This window comes from Telopea speciosissima, chromosome 6 (assembly GCF_018873765.1).
Source record: "Telopea speciosissima isolate NSW1024214 ecotype Mountain lineage chromosome 6, Tspe_v1, whole genome shotgun sequence".
NCBI lineage: Eukaryota > Viridiplantae > Streptophyta > Magnoliopsida > Proteales > Proteaceae > Telopea > Telopea speciosissima.
The window spans coordinates 112,722-137,918 of NC_057921.1; the positions used below are offsets into that span (position 1 = coordinate 112,722).

General features: G+C 44.8%; 1 protein-coding gene and 1 long non-coding RNA gene across 2 annotated transcripts in view; one reads left to right on the plus strand and one right to left on the minus strand.

The window, feature by feature from the left end:
- LOC122664227 overlaps nucleotides 1-25,197 on the plus strand; it is a 186,459-nt gene that overhangs the window by 53,914 nt on the left and 107,348 nt on the right. The window contains exons 10-12 of the mRNA XM_043859956.1: nucleotides 20,920-21,057; nucleotides 21,158-21,421; nucleotides 23,064-23,142. Of these exons, the coding sequence (XP_043715891.1) occupies nucleotides 20,920-21,057; nucleotides 21,158-21,421; nucleotides 23,064-23,142 (481 nt within the window). The remainder of the gene's footprint in view (nucleotides 1-20,919; nucleotides 21,058-21,157; nucleotides 21,422-23,063; nucleotides 23,143-25,197) is intronic.
- LOC122664229 overlaps nucleotides 1-25,197 on the minus strand; it is a 32,984-nt gene that overhangs the window by 123 nt on the left and 7,664 nt on the right. Inside the window, exon 2 of the long non-coding RNA XR_006333313.1 lies at nucleotides 17,258-17,364. This is a non-coding gene — a long non-coding RNA (uncharacterized LOC122664229). The remainder of the gene's footprint in view (nucleotides 1-17,257; nucleotides 17,365-25,197) is intronic.

Sequence of the window (25,197 nt, forward strand, 5' to 3'; positions counted from 1 at the left end):
GAACAGAACCATGGATATTAAGGAGTAAACTCTGAAGCCACAGTAACTCACATATGCCCTGGGCCATAGCACGGAATTCAGCTTTAGCACTAGATCTTGCCACAACATTTTACTTTTTACTCCGCCATGTGACCAGATTTCTCCAACAAAAGTACAATAACCAGAGGTAGATTTCCTGTCAGGGTTACCACCCTAGTCAGCATCTGTGTAAGCCTCAATGCGAAGATGGTCATGAGGAGACAAACGGATCCCCTTTCTTGGAGCTGACTTCAAGTAATGGAGAATACGAAGAACAGTAGCCATGTGAGTGGAATAAGGATCATACATGAATTGGCTCACAAGACTCACAACAATGGCAATATCTGGTCTGGTATGGGAGAGATAAATCAGCTTGCCCATCAAACGTTGATATCTGCCCTTATCAACAGGTTCACCATCCTTCTCTCGCAGACGGGTAGTAGCTTCCAAGGGAGTGTCACAAGGATGACAACCAAGCAAACCAGTCTTTGATAGTAAATCTAGAACATACTTTCTCTGGGAGAGAAAGATGCCTTTTGGAGAACGGGCAACTTCAATCCCAAGAAAATATCTTAGCTGTCCTAGATCTTTTATGTCAAATTCCCGTCCCAAAAAAGCCTTCAGGTGAGAAACTTCATCTGTATCATTACCAGTCACAACTATGTCATCAACATAAACTATGAGAAGAGTGACCTTTTCTCCCTTTCGCTTGATGAACAGAGTGTGATCAGCATTACTCTGTTTGTATCCACAGGAGACCATGGCTTTATGAAACCTACCAAACCATGCCCGTAGAGATTGCTTCAACCCATAGAGTGCCCGTTTGAGCCTACAAGCTTTCCTATGGGTCTTGTCAGAGGAAAAACCCAGAGGAACATCCATATAAACCTCCTCTTCCAACTCCCCATGTAGAAATGCATTTTTTACATCCAACTGCTGTAGGTCCCAGCCAAAGTTGACAGCACTAGACAGTAAGACCCGGACAGTGTTCAACTTCGCAACAGGGGCAAATGTCTCCTGATAATCGATCCCATAAGTTTGAGTGAAGCCTCTGGCCACAAGCCTGGCTTTATATCTATCCACTGTTCCATCTGGCTTCTGCTTGACAACAAATACCCATTTGCACCCGACTGGTTTCTTACCCGAAAGAAGAACAACTAGCTCCCATGTCTCAATTTAAGTAAGGCCGTCATTTTTTCCATCATGGCTGCTTTCCACTTTGGATCTGCAATTGCCTCCTGCCATTTCTGAGGAATAGAAACAGAGGTAAGAGAAGAAACAAATCCACGATAGGAAGGAGTTAAAGCATCATAGGAAACCACATTGGAGATGGGGTGTTGGGTGCATGACCTAACGCCTTTACGAACAGCGATAGGTAAGTCAAGGGAAGGATCCTTACCAGATGATGTAGCAGGGTCTGGATCTGGATCAAGTGCAGACGATTGTGTAGGTGGTATGGTGGTGGTGGTAGACTAAACTTGTCCCGTGCGCTCCCGGGTATATACCATTGTAGGAGCTGAAGTTACAAAGGGCTCCCCCTGAATAGAAGCCGGAAGAATAGCAGACACATCTTCAAAACCTTGATCCTGCTCCCCCTGAAGAGGTGTCTGGGAATAATATGACAAGGACTTATGGAAGACAAAATCCATGGAGACAAAAGTACGACATGAAGGTGGATGGTAACACTTGTATCCTTTCTGGGTCGCAGAATAGCCCGGAAAAATACACCGAATGCTTCGCGGATCAAATTTCCCAAGAGGATGATGATTGCGAACATAGCAAACACAACCAAAAACTTTGGGGGGGGGAACCACAAAGGAGGAGGAACCCTGGAGGAGATCAACGGGGGAACGACCATCAAGGACACGGGTAGGCACACGATTGATGAGATAAGCAGCGGTAAGAATGGCATCACCCCAGAAGTGAGAAGGAACCTGCCGTGCGAACATAATGGCCCGGGCTACCTCAAGGAGATGTCTATTTTTCCTTTCAGCAACCCCATTTTGGGCAGGTGTGTCAACACAGCTGGTCTGATGGACAATACTATGTCCAGCCAAATAAAGTTGGAACTGACCCTCCATATACTCTCTGCCATTATCACTGCGTAAAATGCGCAAGGTGGCATTGAATTGGGTCTGAACCATACGATGAAATAACTGAAAACAGCGAAAGACCTCACTTTTATGGCTCATCTTGTACACCCAAGTGGCACGAGTATAACAATCAATAAACGAGACAAACCATCGATGACCAGAAAGGGAAGTACAACGGGCAGGGCCCCACACATCAGAATGAACCAAAGCAAAAGGAGTCTCACTTCTTTTATTTAATGAAGCATAACTGGAACGAGTCTGTTTGGCCAAAACACAAGCCTCACATAAAAACTCATTCTTATTACAATGCTTAATCAAACGCGGAAACAAAAGAGACAAAGTACTAAGGGATGGATGACCAAGCCGACAGTGCCAGAGATGAAGGTCAGGGGACGAGGTGGACTGTAAATGATGAGCTGTAGAGGAAGTCGAATGCAAAGTAGAAGGCTGACCCGGGTCAAGTAAGTAGAGACCACCCTGCATCTTACCACCCCCAATCGTGCGCCCCGTCTCCAGATCCCGTATGACACAATGAGAAGGAAAAAAAGTCGGTTTGCATTCAGATCTCTAGTTAGACTACTAATAGAGAGAAGGTTGGTAGAAAAGGACGGAACATGCAAAACAGATTTTAATGAAAGGGTAGGTGAGCAGCGTATGGAACCCTTCCCATTAATAGGAAAAAGGGAACCATTAGCTACTCGAACACTGTCTTTGCCAGAAGATGGAGAATAAAGATGAAATACATGGGAGGAGCCAGTCATGTGGTCAGTGGCACCGGAATCTATAATCCAAGGACGGGATACAGCCGATGCACACAGACTACTGACTGGAGTACCTGAGGCAAAACTAGAACCAGGAGGGGCAGCAGGTGCAGATGCCGTAGTGGAGGTAGCGGAAGAGGCCTATAGCATGCGACGGAAAGCTAGGAGCTCATCCTGAGTAAGCCCAATGTCAGATGAAGGGGAAGCAGCAGCAGTAGTAGGAGAATCAGCCATATGAGCCTTGGGCTTAAACTTCCCACGGGCTTTCTTTTCCTCAAAATCAGCAGGCTTCCCATGGAGCTTCCAGCATTGAGCCTTAGTATGATAGAGCTTGTTGCAGTGTTCACACTTGACAGGACCTTTAGGGACAGCAGTACCACCATCAGTAGTGGTAAGAGAAGGAGTACTGGAAGCAACTTGCAAGGCGGATTGATCAACAGTAGAGGAATGCAGCATAGCAGCCCGACGAGATTCTTCATTATGAACCCAGGCAAAGGCCTGCTCTAGGGATGGAAAAGGGGACTGCCCAAGTACTTGCACCCAAATAGGTTCAAACTCCATATTTAGTCCAGCCAAAAAATCATAGACACGTATTTTGTCAACATGTTTGTGATAGGCAGCCAGATCAGTAGCAGTAGAGGGCTGATAGTCGGAGTAATGATCCAATTGCTGCCACATGTTCTTGAGGGTAGCATAGTATTTGGAGACAGAGAGCTCCTGTTGGGTAGTGGCATTAGCCTTCTTTCTAATCTCATAGACCTGTGCATCATTCCCCGTGCGACCATAAGTCTCTTTGGCACCATTCCAGGTATGGGCTGTGTCCAGTAGAAGAAAATTGTCTGAGATATCCCCTTGCATAGAATGGATCAAGTAGGACATCACCATCGCATCATTAGATATCCACTTGTTGAGCTGAGAACCCTCTTCCACTGGTTTAGTTGTTGTCCCAAGAAGATGGCCAGTGAGGCTACGGCCAGCTACTATCAAATAGGTAGACCGAGACCACTTCAGGTAGTTAGAGCCATCAAGTTTGATTGGGGCAGCAAGGGGAAGAAAATCAGTCCGGGGCTGGCCATCAATGCCAGAAGAGGCCGAAGAAGAATCTGAACCAGTCATTGCAGCAGGTAACCAATCTTCAATGAAGCAGCAAACAGCCAAAAAATATCCAAAAAAAATTCTGGAATCGACCCCCAATAGAAGAGGGCTGTATTGGAGCGAAAAATCTCAGATATGTAGTCTGGGAATGGTGTCGAATGAAGGCAGCAAGGGTGCCAATCAGATGCAGCAGGAACCAGCAGCCCATCCCCAAGATCGATTAATGTCAGGGTTTTAAAAAAAACCCTGAGAAGAGAGATTGATAAGGGGCTGGGGTCTTCAACCAATCTGATGAAGTGAATAGGGGCTGAGAACAATATCAAATAAAGATCCCACAATAGAAGATGTGGCCAAAACAGATGTAGAGGCCTGATCTCCAAAAAAAATTAGGAATCTTCAAATCGCAGACAGTTCTTCAGCTCCACTCGATCCAAAAAAAAAAAGGCAGAAAAAAGGAGGTATGTTGGGGCAGCAGCTAGATCATTACGATCACCTCAGTAGTGCTGCCCTAATGGGAGAAGAAGAACCAAAAGAAAGGAAGAAAGAAGAAGGGAAGAAGCTTGATGGAGGGAAGGAGAAAGAAAATCGAAGGGAGGGAGGTGGGTTTTGAAAACCTAGATCAGAGTGTATTTGGCTCTGATGCCATGTTAACAAAACAGGAATTTCGTGAATGGCTTGAATGATCAAATGAGATCAGTCAAGCTCTCTATTTATAATAATAATAATAAAAGAGATTACAAAGGAAACACTGTTCACGACACTGTTCACGTGAACAGTGTCACAGCCCAAATTACAATACTACCCTTGTTCAAAAGTACATAAATAAAGCATAAATAAAATACCAAAAATACCCTTATAATATCGGGTAACACATCTCAACAGTTGCAAAGACCGCTTTAGACCCCTTGTGAAGATAATGGTATCATCTGCAAACAAACAGTGAGAGATACCAGGGCAGCCTCTAGGCAGCTGAAAAAAGTCTGCGCGTTCTTCCACACAGATTTTTCAGCCCCCTACTCAGAACCTCATCTGCCAGAATAAACAGAGCAGGAGACAAGGGGTCTCCCTGTCTCAAGCCCCTGGAAGATTTGAAAAATCTAGAAGCACTGCCACCCATGATTATGGAGAACCAACAATTCTCTGTTGTCTTCCTAAGAAAACTGATCCAAGCTTCAGAGAACCCAAACTTGGACAGGACCAAATAAAGGAACCCCCACTCCAAACGGTCATAAGCCTTGGCCATATCCAACTTGAGGATCACATTGCCTCTCTTTGTCTTCCTATTTAGATCATGAGTGATCTCCTGGACGATGGAGATGTTGTCATGGATGCACCTTCCCTGAACAAAAGCACACTATTCTTTGGCAACCAATGCAGGGAGCAGCCTTGCCAACCTCGAGACAATAATCTTGGCAATAATTTTATAGGAGAAATTACAGAGGCTTATGGGTCGAAAATCAGACATTCTGGGCTGTCCTTTTTAGGGACTAGAACCAGGTTAGTAGACGTGATGATTCTGGGAAGAACGGCCCTTGTAAAGAAATCTCCCGCTGCAGTCCAAACATCACTAGCGACAGTCTCCCAGCAAGCTGTGAAAAAGTATCTGGAGAAGCCGTCAGGGCTTGGGGCACTATCACAAGACAATGAAAAAATCGCCCCTTTAACCTCCTATAAGGACGGGAAGCCAAGAGCATAGCATTATCCTCCTCGGACACCGCCCTAGGCATTTGGGCCAGCAAATCCTCTTCGACCACACACCCCTGAGTTGCGAAAATGTCAGAGAAATGACTCACCACTATAGCCTGAATACCCTCCTGGTCAGTAATCCACTCTCCATCCTCGGACCTGATTCTGTGGATACCGCTTTGCCTTCTCCTAATGTGAACTGTGGAGTGAAAAAATTTAGTGTTCCGATCCCCCTCTCTGAGCCAAGTTACTCTTGACTTCTGCCTCCAAAAGATTTCCTCCTGAAGCAGAACTCCCTGTAAAGCCTTCTTAGCCTCTTCGAAGGCCAAAACTAACAACGCTCCCAGCATGATCACATGCCACCTTTGCCCTACTGACTTAGTCCTCTGCATGCTTTACATTCTGGTGGATATTGCCAAAAACCTCCCTGTTCCAAGTTCGGAGAGCGACCCGAAGGCGTTTGAGCTTCATGAACAACACAAAAAGCGGCAAACCAAAGACAGGTGCCTCCCACTGACCCTTAACGAAAGCCTGAAAATCCGAGTGCAACAACCACATTTGCTGAAAATTAAAAGCGGAGACAGGCTTTCCACCCGCGGCTGAGATAGAGAGCGAGACTGGCGGATGATCAGAGCAAGCCCTATTATAATGAACAACCTCGCACTTAGGAAAAGCAGCTACCCAGGCCGAGTAAACCAAGAACCTGTCCAGCCTAGCTATGACCTTTCGCACACCTCTCTGATTGTTACACCAAGTGCAAAGAATCCCCACATAGCCCATGTTAATGAGGGCAACACTGCTCACAAAATTTTCAAAGTCATCCATAGTTGTCGAGCAAGCCGACCTGCCACCAATTTTCTCAGAGGGAGACAATACCACATTAAAATCGCCCCCCACTGCCCATGGTAGAGCAGAGGTCCTAGAGAAACGAACCAGAGCATCCTATAAAACCTTCCTCTCCACCACCGAGCACAATCCATGGACAAAAGTGAGAAGGAAACCAACCCCATTGGAAGCTAGGCTTTCCACAGTAACATACTGGTAGTGTTCCTCCACCACTTTGAGTTGAAGAGAGTCCTTCCAAAAAATCCAAAGCCTTTCTGTGACATGCACCTTGTCGAGGCCTACCCTTCTCAGCAACATCGGCGCCTTAGCAGGCAGTGCTTTCGGTTCTGTGATAGCCACAATGCCAAAATTATGTAATTTGACTAAAGCCTTCAGCCGCCTAGAAGTAGGCTTGTTCCCGATTCCCCAAGCATTCTAGAATAAAAACTTCATTTGGAACTGGGAACAGCAGTATCCATCGGTCCCTTTGACCTTGTGATTCTCCTTTCGTGTGCCCCCTTAGGGAGACGATGCCTCTTCAACACCTTCCGCCTGTACACCTTTGCAGTGTTGGAGGCAACTACCCGTGCCACTACCAGCTTAGCCTTGGGGGGCCCAGCCGACCCCCCCGACTTTCCCTCCTTGCCCAATCTGTCAAAAGTTCTGTGAAGCCTCCTCTAAAGGGAGGCCCGAAACGCTTTGAAGCTTTCCAGCAAAGCCCCGCGGTCCAAAACTGCCAAGTTCGATTCTGCAACTTGGGAATTATCTCTAGTACATGGCAAACCAGCCTTGTCAACAAAGAACGGCGTCTAAAAACAAAAACGAGTGTCGGGGTGGAGAAACAAGGATGAGCTTTGAGACCTGAGGCTTCTCTCTCCTTCCTCCCGGGGCATGCAGTCATCCCCCGTACCTCCCTCTCCCCTCCACCCTCTCCACCTCCACCCCCTTCAGCTCCTCTGCCCCCATCGCCACCTTCACCTCCTCTGCGTCCAGTCCCATCGCCACCTGTCCTCTCCTCTGGCTGGAGCTCACTCTTCAGGCCGACTCCAACGGCTTCTGATGGCATCCCTCTGCACTTCATTGCCCTTACCATCGTGGGTTCTGGGAAAGTTGCTCGCTGTCCTGAGGGTTTTCTATAAGAAGCAAGACTTTGGGAGAACTGCTTAGTGGGAAGCTTCCTTGGCTCTCGCCCCCCTTTCCACATCTTGAAGACTTCCCTTTCAAAGCAATGACGGACATAAGGGAACCTCGGCATCTCACTGTTAGACAATGGTTTTTTTATCTTCAAATTTTCTGACGACAAAGACAAGTCTCGAGTCCTCAAAGGTGGACCCTGGCATGTGGGAAAGAAACCACTGTTCCTCCGGCAGTGGCACCAAAAGCTTCAACTCCGGCGAGTTGATATCTCGTCTCTCCCTCTCTGGGTCTCTCTGCCTGGCCTTCCCCTCCACTACTGGTGCACCGAAGGGCTTAGCACCTGGGTTTAGTTCTGGGCACCCCTCTGTTCTCTGACCTTCGCACCTCCTGGAAAGATCGACTGGCCTACGCGAGGATTTGCATCGAAGTCTCTGCCGCTGATCCTCTTCCTTCGTTCATCACAATCCATGAAGGGGACGACTATTCCTTCGAGCAGGAGATTCATTTCGACTGGAAACCCCCTCATTGCTTGACCTATAAAACGTTCGGCCATGACTCGATGCTTTACGCCTTTAAAGCTGCTTGCCCTTCTTCAGAGGATCCCCCTCAAGCTACTGTCTCAGGCGATCTCTGCCAGCATCTGCTTCCTCAACCTCCTCTCTCTGAGGCCTTCTCCCTTGTTCGTGGTAGGACTCAAATTAGGACCAAGCGCCGGAATCTTCATCGAAAAAATACTGGCTCTACCGCTGCTACCAAAAGGTCCTTACCCTCTGGTAACAACAGAATCTCTCTCCTGTCTGCTGACGATGAGCCTGTTGCTGTCGAAGAGCCTGATGCTGAAGCCTGCCCCGAGGTGCTCCAGTTCCATATCTCTGAGTGCAGCCGCTCCCGCATGTCACCCACCTTGCGTACCAATCCCTCTAGAGTTGGTCCTTCTTCTGCCGTGTCTGGCCTTCCTCTGGTATCGGCCTCTATTAACGCTGTACCTGCTGCGATGCCTTCTTCCTCAACTTCTGCTCCTCTGTAGAACGAAAGCTTAAATAGTGCAATGCCTTCTTCGTCGTCTTCTGCTTCTCTGCAGAACGAAACCTCTAAAAATGCGTTGCCTTCTAACCCCTTTGATACGCTACCTTTGACTCTCTCATCCACCTGTTTAGCTGTGGCCCCCACCTCTTCCCCTGAACCTTTGCTCCTCGGCCCTGGTCCCCCTTTTAATCTATCGGGTTCTCCTTTAACCCATGTGGGCTCACGGGTCCCTCCATCTCAAAATCAGGCCACAATTCAAACCAACCCTTATTCTTCCTTGGAAAACCCGGTTCAACCACCCACTCCTTCAAGCCGTGTCTCCACTCTTCCCCTGCTGGCTCCTACAACCGCAGGCATCGTAGTTCTTCTCAGCACAGATCTGTTCTCTCTTGGCTGTGTGAGCCTTTGTTGCCTCTTGCTCCCTTGTCCAAATGAACCAAGGTCTCTTTTGGAACACCAGGGGCCTAAATAACCCCTCAAAGCATGCTGCTGTTAGATCCAAAATTAAGCTTGATCATGCAAGTTTCTGCTGTCTCCTTGAAAACTCATATCAAAGAACCCAATTCCTCCAAAATCTCAGCCTCCATTGCCCCGGGCTGGTCTTTTCTCTCCAACTACCAACACCATGCAAATGGCAGAATTTGGTTCTTATGGGACCCTTGTAAATTTAATATATCCCTCATCTCCTCCTCCTCCCAATTCTTGCACCTTAGCTTCCTTGATATCATTAGCCATTCTAGTTTCCTTCTCACTGTGGTCTATGCCCCAAACTGCCCCTCTCATCGGCTGTCCCTTTGGACTGATCTTCGGTTCATTGCATCTCAGACTGGAAATGCTCCTTGGGGCCTTGGTGGTGACTTCAATGTTATAAGGTACAGCCATGAAAAGCTTGGGGGATATCACAGACATGGATGCTATCAACAGCTTCAATGAGTGCATCGAAGACATAGGGGTAAATGATCTAAGATGGGCTGGTCCAATCTATACTTGGAATAACAAAAGAACAGGCAGTGCTCGCATCACCTGCAAGTTGGATAGACTGCTGGTTAATGAAGAATGGCTTTCAGCTTTTCCTTCATCTCTTGCAACCTCAAACTTACCGGGTATCTCTGATCATAGCCCTATCACCCTCTCCATCCAGCCTTGCATCTCCTTTGGCCCGAAGCCTTTCAAGTTTTTCAACATGTGGGTATCTCACCCAAACTTTCTGACCACAGTTCAAAATGCTTGGGATAAGCCTGTTAAGGCTTTCTCCTCTCCCCTTATTGCTTTCACCAGGAAACTTAGAAATGTAAAGGCAGCTCTCAAAAGTTGGAACTCAACCACTTTCGGTAACATTGGACAGCAGGTCCTGTTATGCAAAGACAAACTCTCCTCTATCCAACTGCAGCTCCAATCCGATATCCTAAATGTTGCCTTGGCTGAAGAAGAAAAAGAAGCCTCCATTGAGCACTCCTCTCTTCTCTCCCAAGAGGAATGCTTTCTCAAGCCAAAGTCTAGGATTAAATGGCTGGAATTGGGAGACTCCAATTCAGCTTATTTTCACCGATCTTTGAAGGCGAGGATAAATGCAAACTCTATTTTGATGTTAAAAGCTCCGGATAGTTCTCCCATTACCATAGTCAAAGATATCAAAGAAACAGTTGTGAAATACTTCAACGATATCTTCAATCATAGTTCGAAAATTCATTTCGTTTCGGTGTTTCGGGCTGACCGAAATATCCGAAATATCTGAAATTTCGGATAGTTCGGTCGAAATTTTGCATTTTTTCTGGTATGTTTCGGTAGGTCATTTCGGTGGGTTTTAGGCCAAGTTAAGGCCTTAAACTTCATGGAAACCCTATTTTAGGCTATATAAACATATTTAAATGTTCAAATTGCAAAAATAGTCACCCAAAGTGGTGTTTTGGACCATTGATTGGCAATGTACGGTCGAACCCTAATGTATAACTTAGTTAATTACACTACACATTGTTTAAGACTTTAAGTTCTAGAGGACATAATAAATTAATGATTAATAAGCAATTTAAACAAGTAAATTGACTTGGAAGTTGGAAACATAAAGTGAATGTCTCATAAGTCATAACTTAAGTCATAATATTAAGTACATTAAGTCAATAACAAGTTAACAACTTAAGAAGTTTGAATCTTGTGTTCTCCAAGTGTTTCTGGCATAGATTCGAAGGTCCGTACACAAATCAGCAAAGAGAGTTTGAAGAATGAAGAAAACAAAAGAAACAAACCATAAAAGAGCAGCCTTGTTAGTCTCGGTCGAAATTTCGACCGAGACTAACGAGTTTCTGCCTTTTGTACTAGGCTTTTTGAAAAGATAATCTTGATATCTCGCGAGATGTACCAATATCTCGAGATATCACGAGATAATCAAAATCTCGACCGAGATTTGGTATTTTTTTTATTTGAGGTACCATTTCGTTTCGCCCTGGTCAAGATTTTCGAAATATTCGAAATCTCGACCGAGATTTCGCGAGATTTAGTACTATGTCTTCAATGGTTCTATGGAAGATCCTCAGCCGTTCCCTAACAACCTCCTCAACAAATTCATTCCAAATGAGCTGCTCCCCTCTCTTAGGGCCATTCCTGAGGAAGCTGAAATTGAGACAGCTATTCAGTCTCTCAAAGTGGATGGAGCCCCTGGTCCGGATGGGTTCAACATGGGGTTCTTCCTGGCAGCTTGGGATATTGTTAAGCATGATCTAATCAAGGCTGTTCGGAGCTTCTTCTTCAATCCCTCCCAAATCAAAGAGGTCCACACCTTCTTATGCCTCATTCCAAAGAAAGAAGGCACTTCTGTCATGACAGACTTCAGGCCCATTGCTCTCTGCAACCTGATCTACAAGGTCATAGCCAAAATCCTTGCCACCAGACTCAAGAGTGTCGTGGATTTGCTTGTTAGTGATAACCAGTCAGCTTTCGTTCCTGGCAGGAACATCTCGGACAACATTCTTCTTTGCAATGATGTTAGAGGATTTGCCAGATCCAGTCATTCCCCTGCTGCCCTTATGAAGATCGACATTCACAAGGCTTTTGACTCCATTAGATGGGATTTTATCATAAATGTCATGACCAAGATGGGATTCCCCCCGGCCTTTGTCAATTGGATTCATGCTTGCATCTCCTCTATAAGGCTTTCTGTCCTAGTGAACGGCAGCGCGACAGGCTACTTCTCCACTTCTACGGGTATCAAACAAGGGTGCCCTCTCTCTCCATACATCTTCACCTTGGCTTTGGATATCCAATCTTGCACGGACCAGAACCTCATCTCTCCAATTTTGAATTGCAAAGCTCTTAAGCTCTCCCATCTTGCTTTTGCTGACAACCTAATGATCTTCTCCAAAGCTTCCATCAGCTCCTTTGAAGCCATTATGCCTTGTCTGCAGCGGTTCCAGTTGGGCTCCGGTCTGCGCATAAACCCTTCAAAGTCTCTTCTCTTCCTTGCAAGGGTTTCAGATTTGGAGCGGCAGACTCTTATCGACAAAGTGGGCTACTCTGCTGGCCAGCTTCCCGTCAAATACTTGGGTCTCCCTATGATCCCTAGTAGGCTTTCCGCTCACCACTGCACCCCTATGTTGGACCTTATCAGGAAGCGCCTTCAGCTATGGAAAGGAAAGCTACTCTCTTATGCGGGTCGCCTTGTCCTCATCAAATCAGTCCTGGAATCCTCTTATCTCTACTGGTCCGGCATTTATGGTTGATCCCACTAGAATCCCTTATGGCCTCTTTTCTATGGAAGGGCATAGACTCGACCAAATTTCTTCATCCCATCAGTTGGGCTTCTGTCTGTTGGCCAAAAAAAGGAGGAGGTTAAGGTATTAGAAGAATCAAAGAGGTTAACTTAGCTGGCACTATCAAGCTAATCTGGAAGATTGTATCTAAAAAGAGAAGTATTTGGGTTGACTGGATCTACTCGAGACGCCTCAAACATGATTCCTTCTGGACTGTTTCTCTATCCTCTGACGCTTCTTGGGTGTGGCAGAAGATCTTAGCTGCTCGCTCCCTGGTCCAAGGGTCTATCTGCTCCCGTATTGGCAACGGCTCATCTACCTCCTTCTGGCTTGACTATTGGCATCCTTTGGGCATCCTTCTCCACAAGGTCTCTCCCAGAGATTTTTACAGATCGGGCATCACTAGACATTCCAAGGTTGCAAATACCCTTGACAGCAATGGTTGGATTCCGCAGCCTTTCTCTCACCAATCGCTTATCAGCATATGGGCGGCCCTCCCCTCTATCCCTAGAAATCCACCGGGGAGAGGCGATTCTGTTTTTTGGGTTTACTCCTCCTCTGGCTTCTTTAGTGCTAAAGCTGCCTGGGATCATATCCGCTCCAAAAGTGCCCGGGCTCCTTAGAGAAATCTGCTTTGGTTCAAGTACCACATCCCCTGCTACTGCTTCACGGCCTGGAGAGCTCTCTCTTACTGCCTTCCAACGCAGTCCTTCCTCCGTCATCGCCACATACAAGCCCCTTCCTCTTGCTGCCTTTGCTGGAACAATTCTGAAGACATTGAGCATCTTTTTTTCGCATGTCCTTTCTCTTTTGCTATCTGGAAGGGAGCTCTAGCAACTTGCTGGCCTTTACCGAGAAGAATTTTTCCTATCAGCCGAGAGTGGCTCTGGATTGATATGACCTATGCAGGTTCCTCTATTTGCGACATTGTTGGAAAGCTAGTTTTTTGTGCCACGATCAACCACATCTGGATGGAGCGTAATCTAAGGAAATGGACCTCCAAATCGCGAACTCATCAGCAGATTTGGGATGCCATTTCTTTCGAGATTAACGCCAAGCTTTCTTTGGCTCCCCCCTCTTTTTGTAATGACACCCCAAGGAATAGGCATATTGTTGTCTCCTGGGGCCTCTCCTGTACCTCCCTCCGATCCTCCTCGTCTTGAGAATTCGAGTTCTTTTTGTTTTTCTTTGCTCCCTAAGGGAGCTGCTGTATTTATTTTTCCTCTTTGGTAATGAATTTTTCTATTCACCCAAAAAAAAAAGAACGGCGTCGAAGGGCCACCCACGGACTAAGAACCTTTCGGTAAGGCAGTCTCAGCACCCACGTCAGAAGCATGGAACCCCTCGGGGCCCACCTGCTTGGGGACGTCGGACATGGTGACCCCTACTAGCCTAGCGTCTATAACCCCAGTAGCACAAGACGTCTGCTGCCCATGAGGTGTCATGACAACCCCTTCAGAATCTGAGATCTTGCCCTCTTCTAACGCCCCCGAGACCACTTGCCTTGCTACAGCAATGGCACCAAGCGCAGGGTCTTCCGCAGCCACCAACAGTCCGCCACCAACCCTAGTAGAGCCAACCGTTGTCGTAGAGCGTGGCAACGACGCCTCTTGAGCTGCAGGCCACCATCAACCACCATGCCCATATATGCCCTGCTCCCCTGAAGATCTCCCCTGCCTAGGCACTGAATACCCAGGCACAACTGCAGTGGCTCGCGATGAGCCCTCCCCTATCGGAATATAAACTCCATTTGCCGTGCGATTCTCACCCCCCTCATCAACCGCCACCACGGTCGCGACACCATCAGTAGCGTCAATACCGCTCGAACCATAAATTGGATGACCCCCCTTCTTCTTCCTGTTTTTAAGATAGACGTCCTTGGGGTGCCCAAGCTTAGAGCAACGACCACAATACATTGGCAACCTCTTGAAAATCACCTTCTGGTAAAACCCATCTCCACCACACTCAATCCATATCTTCGACGGAAGCAATGTCTGAAGATCAACCTCAACACACACCTGCGCAGCCACAGTGCGCGTGCAGTTAGCAGTAGCACTGTTCACCTTCAACACCCTTCCAAGCGCCCCAACAATCGAGATCAGGTAGTTCCCTTGGTAAAAGTTGAATGGCAGACCTGGCAATGAAACCCAAACTGGCGCCAGGGGTGATTCCCAACCCAAAGTGAAATTCGAGGTCCACTTCATAAATCTCAAAGGAAAGCCCTGGATATGAACATGTTCCTTCAACCACACCTGCACGAAATCCGACTGAAGAGCAAACCGAAGGAGCAGATGCCTAGGGTCGAGCATCGAGACGATGATGTCCCCCTGGTGGAAGAGGGATTTCTTCAAAAACTCCTTAACCACAAACAGCGATGGCCTTCCAAAGCTGCACTTGGCGATTAAAGCCGATGAAAAAGCACATTCCGAGAGATGAACCTCTTCCTTGGAGAAGAAGACTACAGGGTCCCCAAAAAAGGACGGGGGTTTCTTTAATCCCACCTCCACTAGTGGGGCAGCAAGAGAACGAGAGACTGCCTCCACAAAAGATAATGGTAGGGCCCTAGCAGGAGCAGATCCATGCCTAGGATCAGGTGCCCGGCCCTCCTGAGGAGGAGCACCATACTTAGAAACCCACGAGAAAAGACTAACCTGCGCCTCTAGAGCTAATCACTGCTAACTTGCGCCTCCAGAGCAAAATAACCCCAACTTGAGGGTATGGCCTCTTATGTAGGGCTGTTGTACGACCGGTTATGATGTATGGGACAGAATGCTGGGCAGTTAAGAAGTGTTATATTGATGAGTTTTGTGTAGCAAAGCTGAGGATGTTGAGATGGATGTGTGGAAAAACAAGGAAGGATAAAGTATGGAATGAATGTATTAGAGCGAACGTGGGAGTCGCCCCCGATCAGTGACAAGCTCTGAGAGAGTCGTTTAAGGTGGTATGGTCATATTCAACGGAGGCCTAAGGATGCCCTAGTAAGGAGGAGTGATATGATCCCGATTGAAGGAGATAAAAGAGTTAGGTGCAGGACAAAAATGACCATAGGAGAAGTGGTGAGGAAGGACATGCATAGCCTAGGTCTTGTACCAAGTATGACTTCGGATAGGGCCTATTGGAGGGCAAGGATCCATGTTGCAGACCCCACTTAGCTGAGATTCTCCTATCGTGCTGGGTCGGGCTTCTTCCCTCTTACTATCTTTCATCTTTCATCTTGCATATTACATATTGCATCCTTTTTTTTTTTTTTTTGATAGACTTAGTTTTCCTTTGTTGTGTTTGGATCCATGTAGCCGAACCCATCAAGTTGGGATAAGGCTGAGTTTGTTGCTGTTGTACCTTTTTACCCCTTTAGGGTTGTAACTACATTATAAATAAAGTGGATCTCTATCATTAATGACAAGTCACATCATTCCTCAATCTTTGATTCCGAACTTGGTATTAGAGCCCAAAACCCTTGAAATTTTTTTCGTTCGTCTCACTTCTTCTCTACCACCGTTGCTGCCGTCCATTGGAGGCAACCGCCTCCTCATCTCGCATGGTAGATGGCACCTCAACCATGCACCTCTTGTTTTTCTTCATTGCGCCTCCCTCACCACGTGTATTCCACCACTACGACCAGTTTTTGGTTGCCTCTTGCCACGCCGCACTCTGTTTGCTGCGCCTCTCTCTGCCGCGCCTTCCCAACGTGAGTAGCGACACCCCCCATCGCCTCTCTCAGTGCTGCTGCCGCGACTTCTCTCCGCTGGCCTTATCGTCGATGCTGCCGCAACCTTCAATCGCAGCGCTACTACTATCTGCCGGCCTCCCTTGCCTGTGTCGCCATGCCTCCATTCCCCGGATCCTATTGCCGTTGCTTTGATGACCCTAGTCGCGGCGACTCTTGTCGCCATGCCTCTCTTACCGGCCTCCCTTGTTACTCCTCTCATGGCTTGCTTCTCTTGCTTGCTCTTTCCAGTTGTAGAGTGATACTCCCACCTTTCTGTTACAATGACTGATGAAACTGCTAGTGCTACCTCCACTGGCACAACTGAGGTGCACCCACTTGGACGGTCAAGCAACTCTGGACGTCACACTCTCCAACCTGGCCCCATCAAGCTCAGTGGTCAGATCATCTGGTTCCATGCATGTCTTCTCATACTCCGGGGACACAATTACTCTGGCCTCATTACGAGAGACACCCCAAAGCCGACAGATCCTATTGCAGCCACCACATGGTCGTCTAATGATGCGTTGGTAATGTCTTTTGTGCTCAACTCTATGGAGCCATTTGTCAGTCCCAACTTCGTTCTCTTTAACTCTACCAAGGAACTGTAGGATGCAGCTCGACAGATCTGCTCACAGGCAGGGAATTATGCTCAAATGTATGAGATATGACAACGGGTTCTTAGTACCACTCAAAAGGAGCTCTCTCTCACTGCCTACTATTCTGCCCTGACCACTCTGTGGGAGCAATTAGATTTTTATCATCCTGTTCCCGATGCACCCTGATGATGCTGGTACTGTTAACAGAACAGAATTTTAATGATTGCTTGAATGGTCAATTAGACCAAGCAAGCCATATATTTATAATATCAGAATTACATCTTAAAGGACAGAATTGTCCCTACTCTAGCCGACGGCAGTACATAAAACATAAAAAATATAAGCCCAAAAAGAACCAGAATACCCTCACGGTATTCTGGTGTACATTATTCAACACTCCCCCTCAAGTTGGAACAAATATGTCAAAAATGCCCAACTCGACTAAAACAGGATGAAACAACTTTCCAGATAGTCCCTTGGTGAAAATATCTACAAGCTGATCAGCAGACTTCACAAATGGAACACAAATCAATCCTTCTTCCAACTCCTTGATGAAATGCCTATTCACCTCAACATGCTTGGTACGATCATGCTGTACTCGGTTATGTGCAATGCTGATTGCTGCCTTGTTGTCACAGTGCAACATCGTAGGGAGACGAACAGGAACACAAAGGTCTTGTAGCAATCCCTTTAGCCATAGTGACTCACAAATACCTTGTGCCATAGAATGAACTTATGCTTCAGCACTTGAGGAGTATTGTCTATGGCCTTATAAAAGCAATAAAATTCGTGGAGCTCTCAACTATCCACTTTTGAAAATTAATTCTAAGCTTTTGCTTGCTGCAACTTGTCTTCTTCCTTGAAGATTGTCTTATGTCTGATCAAGGCTGGAGGGATTAGTGTCTGATCCAATCGACACTGCGGTGTGAAGCCCGAGTGGTTTGTTGAAGTTCTTCATCCAAGGTTCTATTCAAAGACTTGATTTTTATTCAATTTCTTCAATCAAACAAGCTGCTACCAGGGTGAATCTGCAACAACAGTGAGTTTAAACCATTCCCAACCCGCATCATTCTTCTCCTAATCCTGATGCAGGACAAACCCTAGAAGCTAAGGTATCCCGCAATAGGACAGGACCACAGGTTACTACACCCTAATATGGACTTGAAACAAGGGATGGAGTTTGTACAACGCCACATTCAGCATTAGAAATAAAAAAAACAGAATTTACTAATAGCAATTATCACCATAAATGAAATGAATAAACACCAGAGACTTTTGGAAATAATTCTAGCAACAAGTATGGTTAGTTCCACAAAGCTAGGTAAGAAGATTCAAGGCATTGCATTCAACGAAACATTAGGCATGCATGACAGTCCACAGAGATTGATAAGCCACTAATTAGAAACATTAAGAATATAAACCAATGTGAAGACAATGCAAAATTAACTCAAAAAATAGGTATTGTTGGGGCTGAAAAGGGTGGGAAAAGCATGCAAACACAATTATAAAAATTCTATTTTAAGGTTAAAAGAAGGGATAGGTTGTAGAAGATGGTTTAGGGTTAAGGTTTTCAAGATAAAATCTGGGAATGGGGTTGGGATGGTTAGGGACAGGTTTAGGAAGGGGGAACAAAGAGTTTCGGCTGGCAGAGAAGGAGGGGAATGGTGATAATGGGGGCTGGAATGCCTCAGCCACAAGGGGACAGAGGGGAAAAAGGCTGCAGCAGTTGGGGAATGGGGAAGGGATTCACGACATCATGGGAGGGGAGGGGAAAAAGGGAATCTCGACAGCAAGGGGGAGGGGGAAAAGAGATCCACAACAGCAGGGAATGGGAAGGGAAGGGTTCACGCCAGCAGGGAAAGACAAAAAAAGAAGAGAAAGGAGAGATGACGGGGAGGGAAGATAAACAAAGTTGGAGAGAGAAGAGAGACCCGTACCTTGAGGGCGAAGGAAAATCATACCAAGGGGGGGGGGGAAGAAAGCTTTCATGCATCAACCTTTTTCTTCATTCTTCATTTATTCGTTAAACGAAAAAGTGGCTGAATACAATCCTAAATAGAAAACAAAAAAATTGCATATCCCTAAAATACCCTTACCCTAGTTAAAACAAAAGGAATTACCCAAATACCCTCACTTAAGTTACAAGGCTGAAACTTAAGTGCAAAATTAAACAAATATAAAATACTAAAATATCCTTCACTTATATGAAAATGACAAAAATAACCCTAGGTGCCTAAACAGCCTCGTGCTAGCCTGTAGCCTCTGAAATCATCATCGATCCATAGCAACTGCCTTCGTGGAAGTAGTCTCCTGCGCCTCTGGTAATGGTGCACAAAGGGCCTCTGGTGATGGTGTGGCATGATGTCCCCATCAAATCCTCTACAGCCCCAGCCCTAACTTTCCCCCTTTTTGTATTTGAATTTTCCAAGACCTAGAACTTCCACAGACCAAACCAGCCATCAGAACCACTCCAAAACCAGATCGAGTTCCCCATTCCTAGCAAGGAACACTCGATCCAAACCTCTGCCCAAGATTCTCCTCCTAAACCGTAGATTCCATCAGTATTCTCTTCCCAAAAACCCAGAAACTGAACCCTAAAGCTTGCACCGATTCTGGTTAACTATCGTAGACCCATTAAAACTTAACAGGACCTTCACTGATAGACTCCCCTACGTCAACTTGACATAACCCACACATCAAACCCTAAACCTAATTTCACAATTTTCACCTATTTTGACCTAGCCAAATTACCCAGTTCATAGCAGATCCTGGTTATTGGCTTCTAGTTGGTCTCCTACCAATCTATAACTACGTTAAGGCTTGCCACAGAATTTTTCTGCAGCAGCCTCTGTTGAAAATGAAGAAGAACAGGAAATAAGAGGAGGAAGAAAAAGATGGTGGCAGCAGTAGCAGCTGCCACTGTTCATGCCAGCGGAAGAGGAGAGGGAGAAGGAGAGAAAGGAGAAGAAAGGGAGGCTAAAGAGGGATGGGAGACACATGGTATGCATCAAATTCTTTGATGGCTTGTTTCCGGCATCGTGTTGTTTGCCATCAAAGGAGAGGGAGGAAGAAGACGGTCCATTTTGCTATTTTTCCTTTTTAACATAATGTTAGTTTTCACAATCTATTTTATATATCAATCCTTTAATATTTGTGAGTAAAACAACTAAAATTTTTATACATAAATGACCTTTTGTGCACTTAAAATTAATAGAAAGAAACTTTGATGTTTACACCCTAACCCCCCTCTTTTTATATAAGAGCTTAGTCGCATAGGTGCCACCAATGCGCCAAGGCACATGGCTACTGCTTAGGTTCGCCTTGCTGCCATGAGAACTATAGTTCTAAAACTCGTCGAAATCTCGGAAAACTTGAGATTCTCGAGCTGCTCGAGATGAGATCTCTTAGGAAATCTCAAATTGACATTGTTTCGAGAAGCTCGACCGAAATTTCGAAGAGAACTCGAAAGTCTCGTAGTTTTGGACCTAGAGAACGAAGAAAAAGCTTGGATCTTGATATTTTTTGCCACATCATCACTCAATACTACTAGGGGTTGCCACATCACTACGAAGATAACTGGAACACCGGAGGCCAATGTACAACCTCACGGTGTCGAAATTAAGGGTTCGATGTTTACTGCCAATTATGTCTCATAGCACTCAAACAATGTGTAGAATAGGAAATATTACATTAAGGATCCAAAGTTTACTTCCAATCAAGGGTGTAAATCCGAAACACCAAATTGGGTGGTTTTTTTTTAACAATTTTGAAGATTGAAATATGTTTATTAAGCCTAAAACAAGCTTCCTTTAAAGTTTTGGAGCCAACTATGGCCATTTGCCCACCGAAACATCATATTGGAAAAAAAAATTTACAATAACTCGCCGAGATCTCGGTTGTCTCGTCTCGACCTGGTTGAGACACTGAGTCGAGACGAGTTTTTGAACCTTGATGAGAACTATGGCAGGAGTTCTGAATGGAGATTAATGTACAGAACATATTATAAAGTGGAATGAGGTCTCTATAGAATTGGACAGATTCAACAGAGTAATATATAGCTGTCCCTGGTGCATTGCCATGCAGTGTTCACATGGTGATTGGTTTATACCATTGGCTAGGCTGTAAGATTGCTTTGGTTGTTGTGATATCATACACGTAAATTATCTTTTTCAATCTCATGATGATGCTTTTATTCGAAACACAGTTAATACAGTTTCCCTTTATGCTCAGGCCCAGCCCCGGAGATCACGTAGTCCTTTGCCTTTTGTCCAGCCTGCATCTTGTTCTGTAGTTTTTCGCCCTGATGCAGTGTTTGTTTTGCTGAAGAAGGCATATAAAGATTATCATCTGGGAACCGTCTGCCGTGTGGTATGTGTTTGTTGTTCAGTCATTGTTTTTGCTACAGTGGTTGATTACTGGCCTGTTTGATTTTCAAATTCTTTTGTATAAATTTCATGCTATGTTTCAGGCCTGTAGAGTTCTGCAGAAGCTCATAGGTCCCATTGCATTGGTAGAAGCCTCAACCCCATCAAGTGAATTGACATCTTCAGTTTCTGATGAGATACTAAAAACTGAAGGATCCAAGAGTGTTCTTTTAGTTGATTACTCTAACTTGTTTGGAGATGAATTCAAGATACCTGATGATAACTGGGACACCAATTACCTTAATCTGTTGGATATTGGGGCAGTGGAAGAAGGGATTTTACATGTTCTTTATGCTTGTGCATCACAGGTGGGTTATGGTTTTGCACTTTTGCACATGGAATTGTTGTCTGCATTTCTCAAATGACTCTATTTTACAGTTTATTCAAAAGAATAAAGAAGCTCTTATATGATTCCACAGCTTTCATGGCCGTTGGCCAGCCATGGTAAGCTGCCTTGGACCCTAGGCATGCTTTGGCATGGCCATGGAGCCCAAGGCAATTGTGTGCAATATTTAGGTCAAACTATAGATCATAAAAAGGGGGGGGGGAGTGAGATTCTAGAAACATAAAAGGGTAGAAATGAGACAACTGAAACTTATAGCATCCCGAGGGAAAGATCATCTGGTTGTGAGTCTGGCACCTTGGCACAGAAGGCAACTGGTTGCCTTGAACCTCCAGAGGCACTTTGTTGCCTAGGCTATGCCTTGACAACTGTACAATAATGTTGGCATGTATACTTTTGTCAATGTTTTAGAACATTAGGGTGTGAGGACATCCTGACTCGGGACTTAATTCCGTCTCATAAATGCTTTTAATATATAGGTTGAACTCATGACCTCTTATTGGGGAGGTGTTGGTCTTCGCCAACTGAGCTACTTCCTTGTGGTTCAATGCTTTTAATATTATTAACTAAAAGGGAAAAAATTCTCTGAGCCGTTGGGGTAGGGTACACTAGCACCTCTGTGTCTATTTCTCTCCTCGTCATGTGAAATGACCTTGCTGCTTTCATATGTATGATTTCGTTTTATTACACTTCATTGGTGCGTTCCTCTATGCTGCTTGCTCAGAGAACCCTGTCCCTAACTAAAAACAGTGTCGTAGAAAGCTCTGAAAGTAATGGAAGTTTGAAAAAGATGCATACACATGCAAAGGAATAGCCACAAAAAATGAAAATCTACTCTATATATACAAAAGGTGTAGGAATTACAGATTCTGGTTTCAAAAGCAGTCACAATAGGTCATGAAAATTTAATAACAGTTACCTGTAAAACACTTCAATATCTGCTAAAGAACGATAATGTGAACTGGCCTATCAAGGGAGTGAGAACCTGCTACATATGTTAAGGATAATAATTGTAATCTTGTTTTAACCATATTTTAAAAAATTTAAAATATATTTTTATTTTTTATAAATATTTTATCGGTTGGAAGAAGAAGATACTTACAAAGCCAAAACAGCTTCAAGCACAGACAACCCCAACAACAGCAGGTATTACAATAAAGGAAGAAAATAGATACTATAGAAATAGCAAAGAATGCCTTGATACCCATGCAGCCCTAAAAACACCCTCCTTAAATATTTATTGCCTGTCTTATGCTTCGATGAAAATGGTTACTGAAATCTTATTCTGAAGAAATTTTAAAATAAAAAAGTTAATATTTATAATATGATGATCTGATGAAATCCAGTTTTAGATTAATGTGTGAGGAGCATGGACTCCCATGCCAAACAGGTGTTCATGGTATGAGGTGTGCAGGTAAGATATCTATCATGCTTTGAAGACTTGGGCCTTTAAGGTAGAATCTTGGGGTGTGTTCCCTCATTCGTGCCCTTAATGAACCTGCAGTTATAATAAGCCTTGCATGTGTTTTTTGACCTTGATTTCAATTTGCTGGACTCATTTCTATGTTAACTGCAACCCCTCCCCCCTCGCCAAAATTTTTTTGCAGTCTCTGCTATGTGCCAAGTTGGCTGAGAGTAGTTCCAATTTGTGGTCTGCACTGCCTCTGGTGCAAGCACTTCTACCAGGTACTGTACATTTTCACCACTTCATTCATTTTTTTGTTCGCATTTTTGAGTTTGCTTTCCTGAAATTACTTTGGAAAAAAAATTATTGGAATGTTGAACATTTCCTTGTGCGTTATATTTGTGACATCTCAGGAAATATAAAGAAAACAAGGAAATAATCACTTTCAAAACATGTTGAATTATATATATATATATATAATGTTAACTGGATCAGAATTAGAGTTGAATGCTTGGATGATCAAATACTGACCCAAGCCTTTGTAGACAGAAGTGCCCAAAATATAGCCAATTCTAATATAGAGTGGCTGTACATGATAGAAAATATAATAAAACACTGAAAAAGTCCAGAATACCCCCACGGTATTCTGTCCCATACAATCCAACACTCCCCCTCAAGTTGGCGCATATATATCATGCATGCCCAAATTGACTAAAATAGGATGGAACACTTTGCCACTCAACCCCTTAGTGAACACATCAGCTAACTGATTAGTAGACTGCACAAAGTGAACACAGATGAGTCCGGCTTCAAGTTTCTCCTTTATAAAATGTGTGTCAACCTCCACATGTTTAGTACGATCATGCTGGACAGGATTATGAGCGATGCTAATGGCAGCCTTATTATTACAAGATAGTATCATGGGAAGATGGACAACAACACCAACATCCTGCAACAATCCTCTAAGCCATAACAGTTCACAGATTCCTTGTGCCATGGCACGAAAATCTACTTCAACACTGGATCTTGCCACCACATTCTGCTTCTTGCTACGCCACGTGACAAGATTCCCACCCACAAAAGAGCACTATCCAGAGATTGATTTTTTGTTGGTAGAGCCAACCCAATCAGCATCAATATAAGCTTCAACCTTCAGATGACCATTGGGGGATAAAAGTATTCCTTTTCCTGGAGCAGACTTCAAATAACGTAGGATGCGAAGTACTGCGTCCATATGAGAGGAATAAGGATCATGCATAAACTGACTTACCAAGCTTACGACAATAGCTATGTCTGGCAGTGCATGAGAGAGGTGGATTAGTTTACCAACCAACTGTAAAACCACTGATATCGACCTTTATCAACTGGGTTACCTTCTTTCTCCTTAAGTCTTGTTGTTGCTTCCATGTCACCCTAACAACCCACCCTAACAGCCCAGTCTCAGACAAAGATCTAGGATATATTTTCTTTGAGAAAGAAAGATGCCCTTTGAAGATTGAGCAACTTCTATCCCCATAAATTTTTTAGAGGTCTCAGATCCTTTATTTCGAACTCACGGCCAAGAAAGTGCTTCAGTTTGTTGATCTCATCACCATCATTTCTTGTTACCATAATATCATCCACATTGACTATGGGAAGGGTGACCTTATTACCAACTCGTTTGATGAACAAGGTATGATCAGCATTGCTTTGCTTGTATCCAACAGAAATCATAGCGTTGTGATACCTGCCGAACCAAGCTCTAGGTGACTGCTTCAACCCATAGAGAGCACACTTCAATTTACGGACCTTGCCCCTGGTCTTGTCATTAGAAAAGCCTAGTGGGATGTCCATATATACCTCTTCCTTTAGCTTTCCATGGAGGAAGGCATTCTTCATATCTAGCTGTTGAAGATCCCATCCAAGATTAACATTACAAGATAATAACACTCTTACAGTGTTGAGTTTCGCCACTGGTGCGAAGATCTCCTGATAGTCAACCCCATATGTCTGAGTAAAGCCCTTTGCAACTAGATGTGCTTTATATCGATCCGCAGTCCCATCAACTTTTTGTTTGACCATAAACACCCATTTAAATCCCACTGGTTTTTTCCCTGGAGGAAGAGCTATAAGATCCCAAGTATTATTTGTTTTTCAATGCTCTCATTTCTTCCAACATTGCCCCTTGCACTTTCCATCTGTCTAAGCTTCCTATCATTTTTTAGGAATGGAAACAGAAGAAAGAGAGGACACAATTGCACAAAAGGAAGGAGAAAGAGAACTATAAAAAACAAAACAAGAAATGGGATGCTGAGTGCAAGTCCTAGTACCTGTGTGATGACCAATAGGTAGGTCGG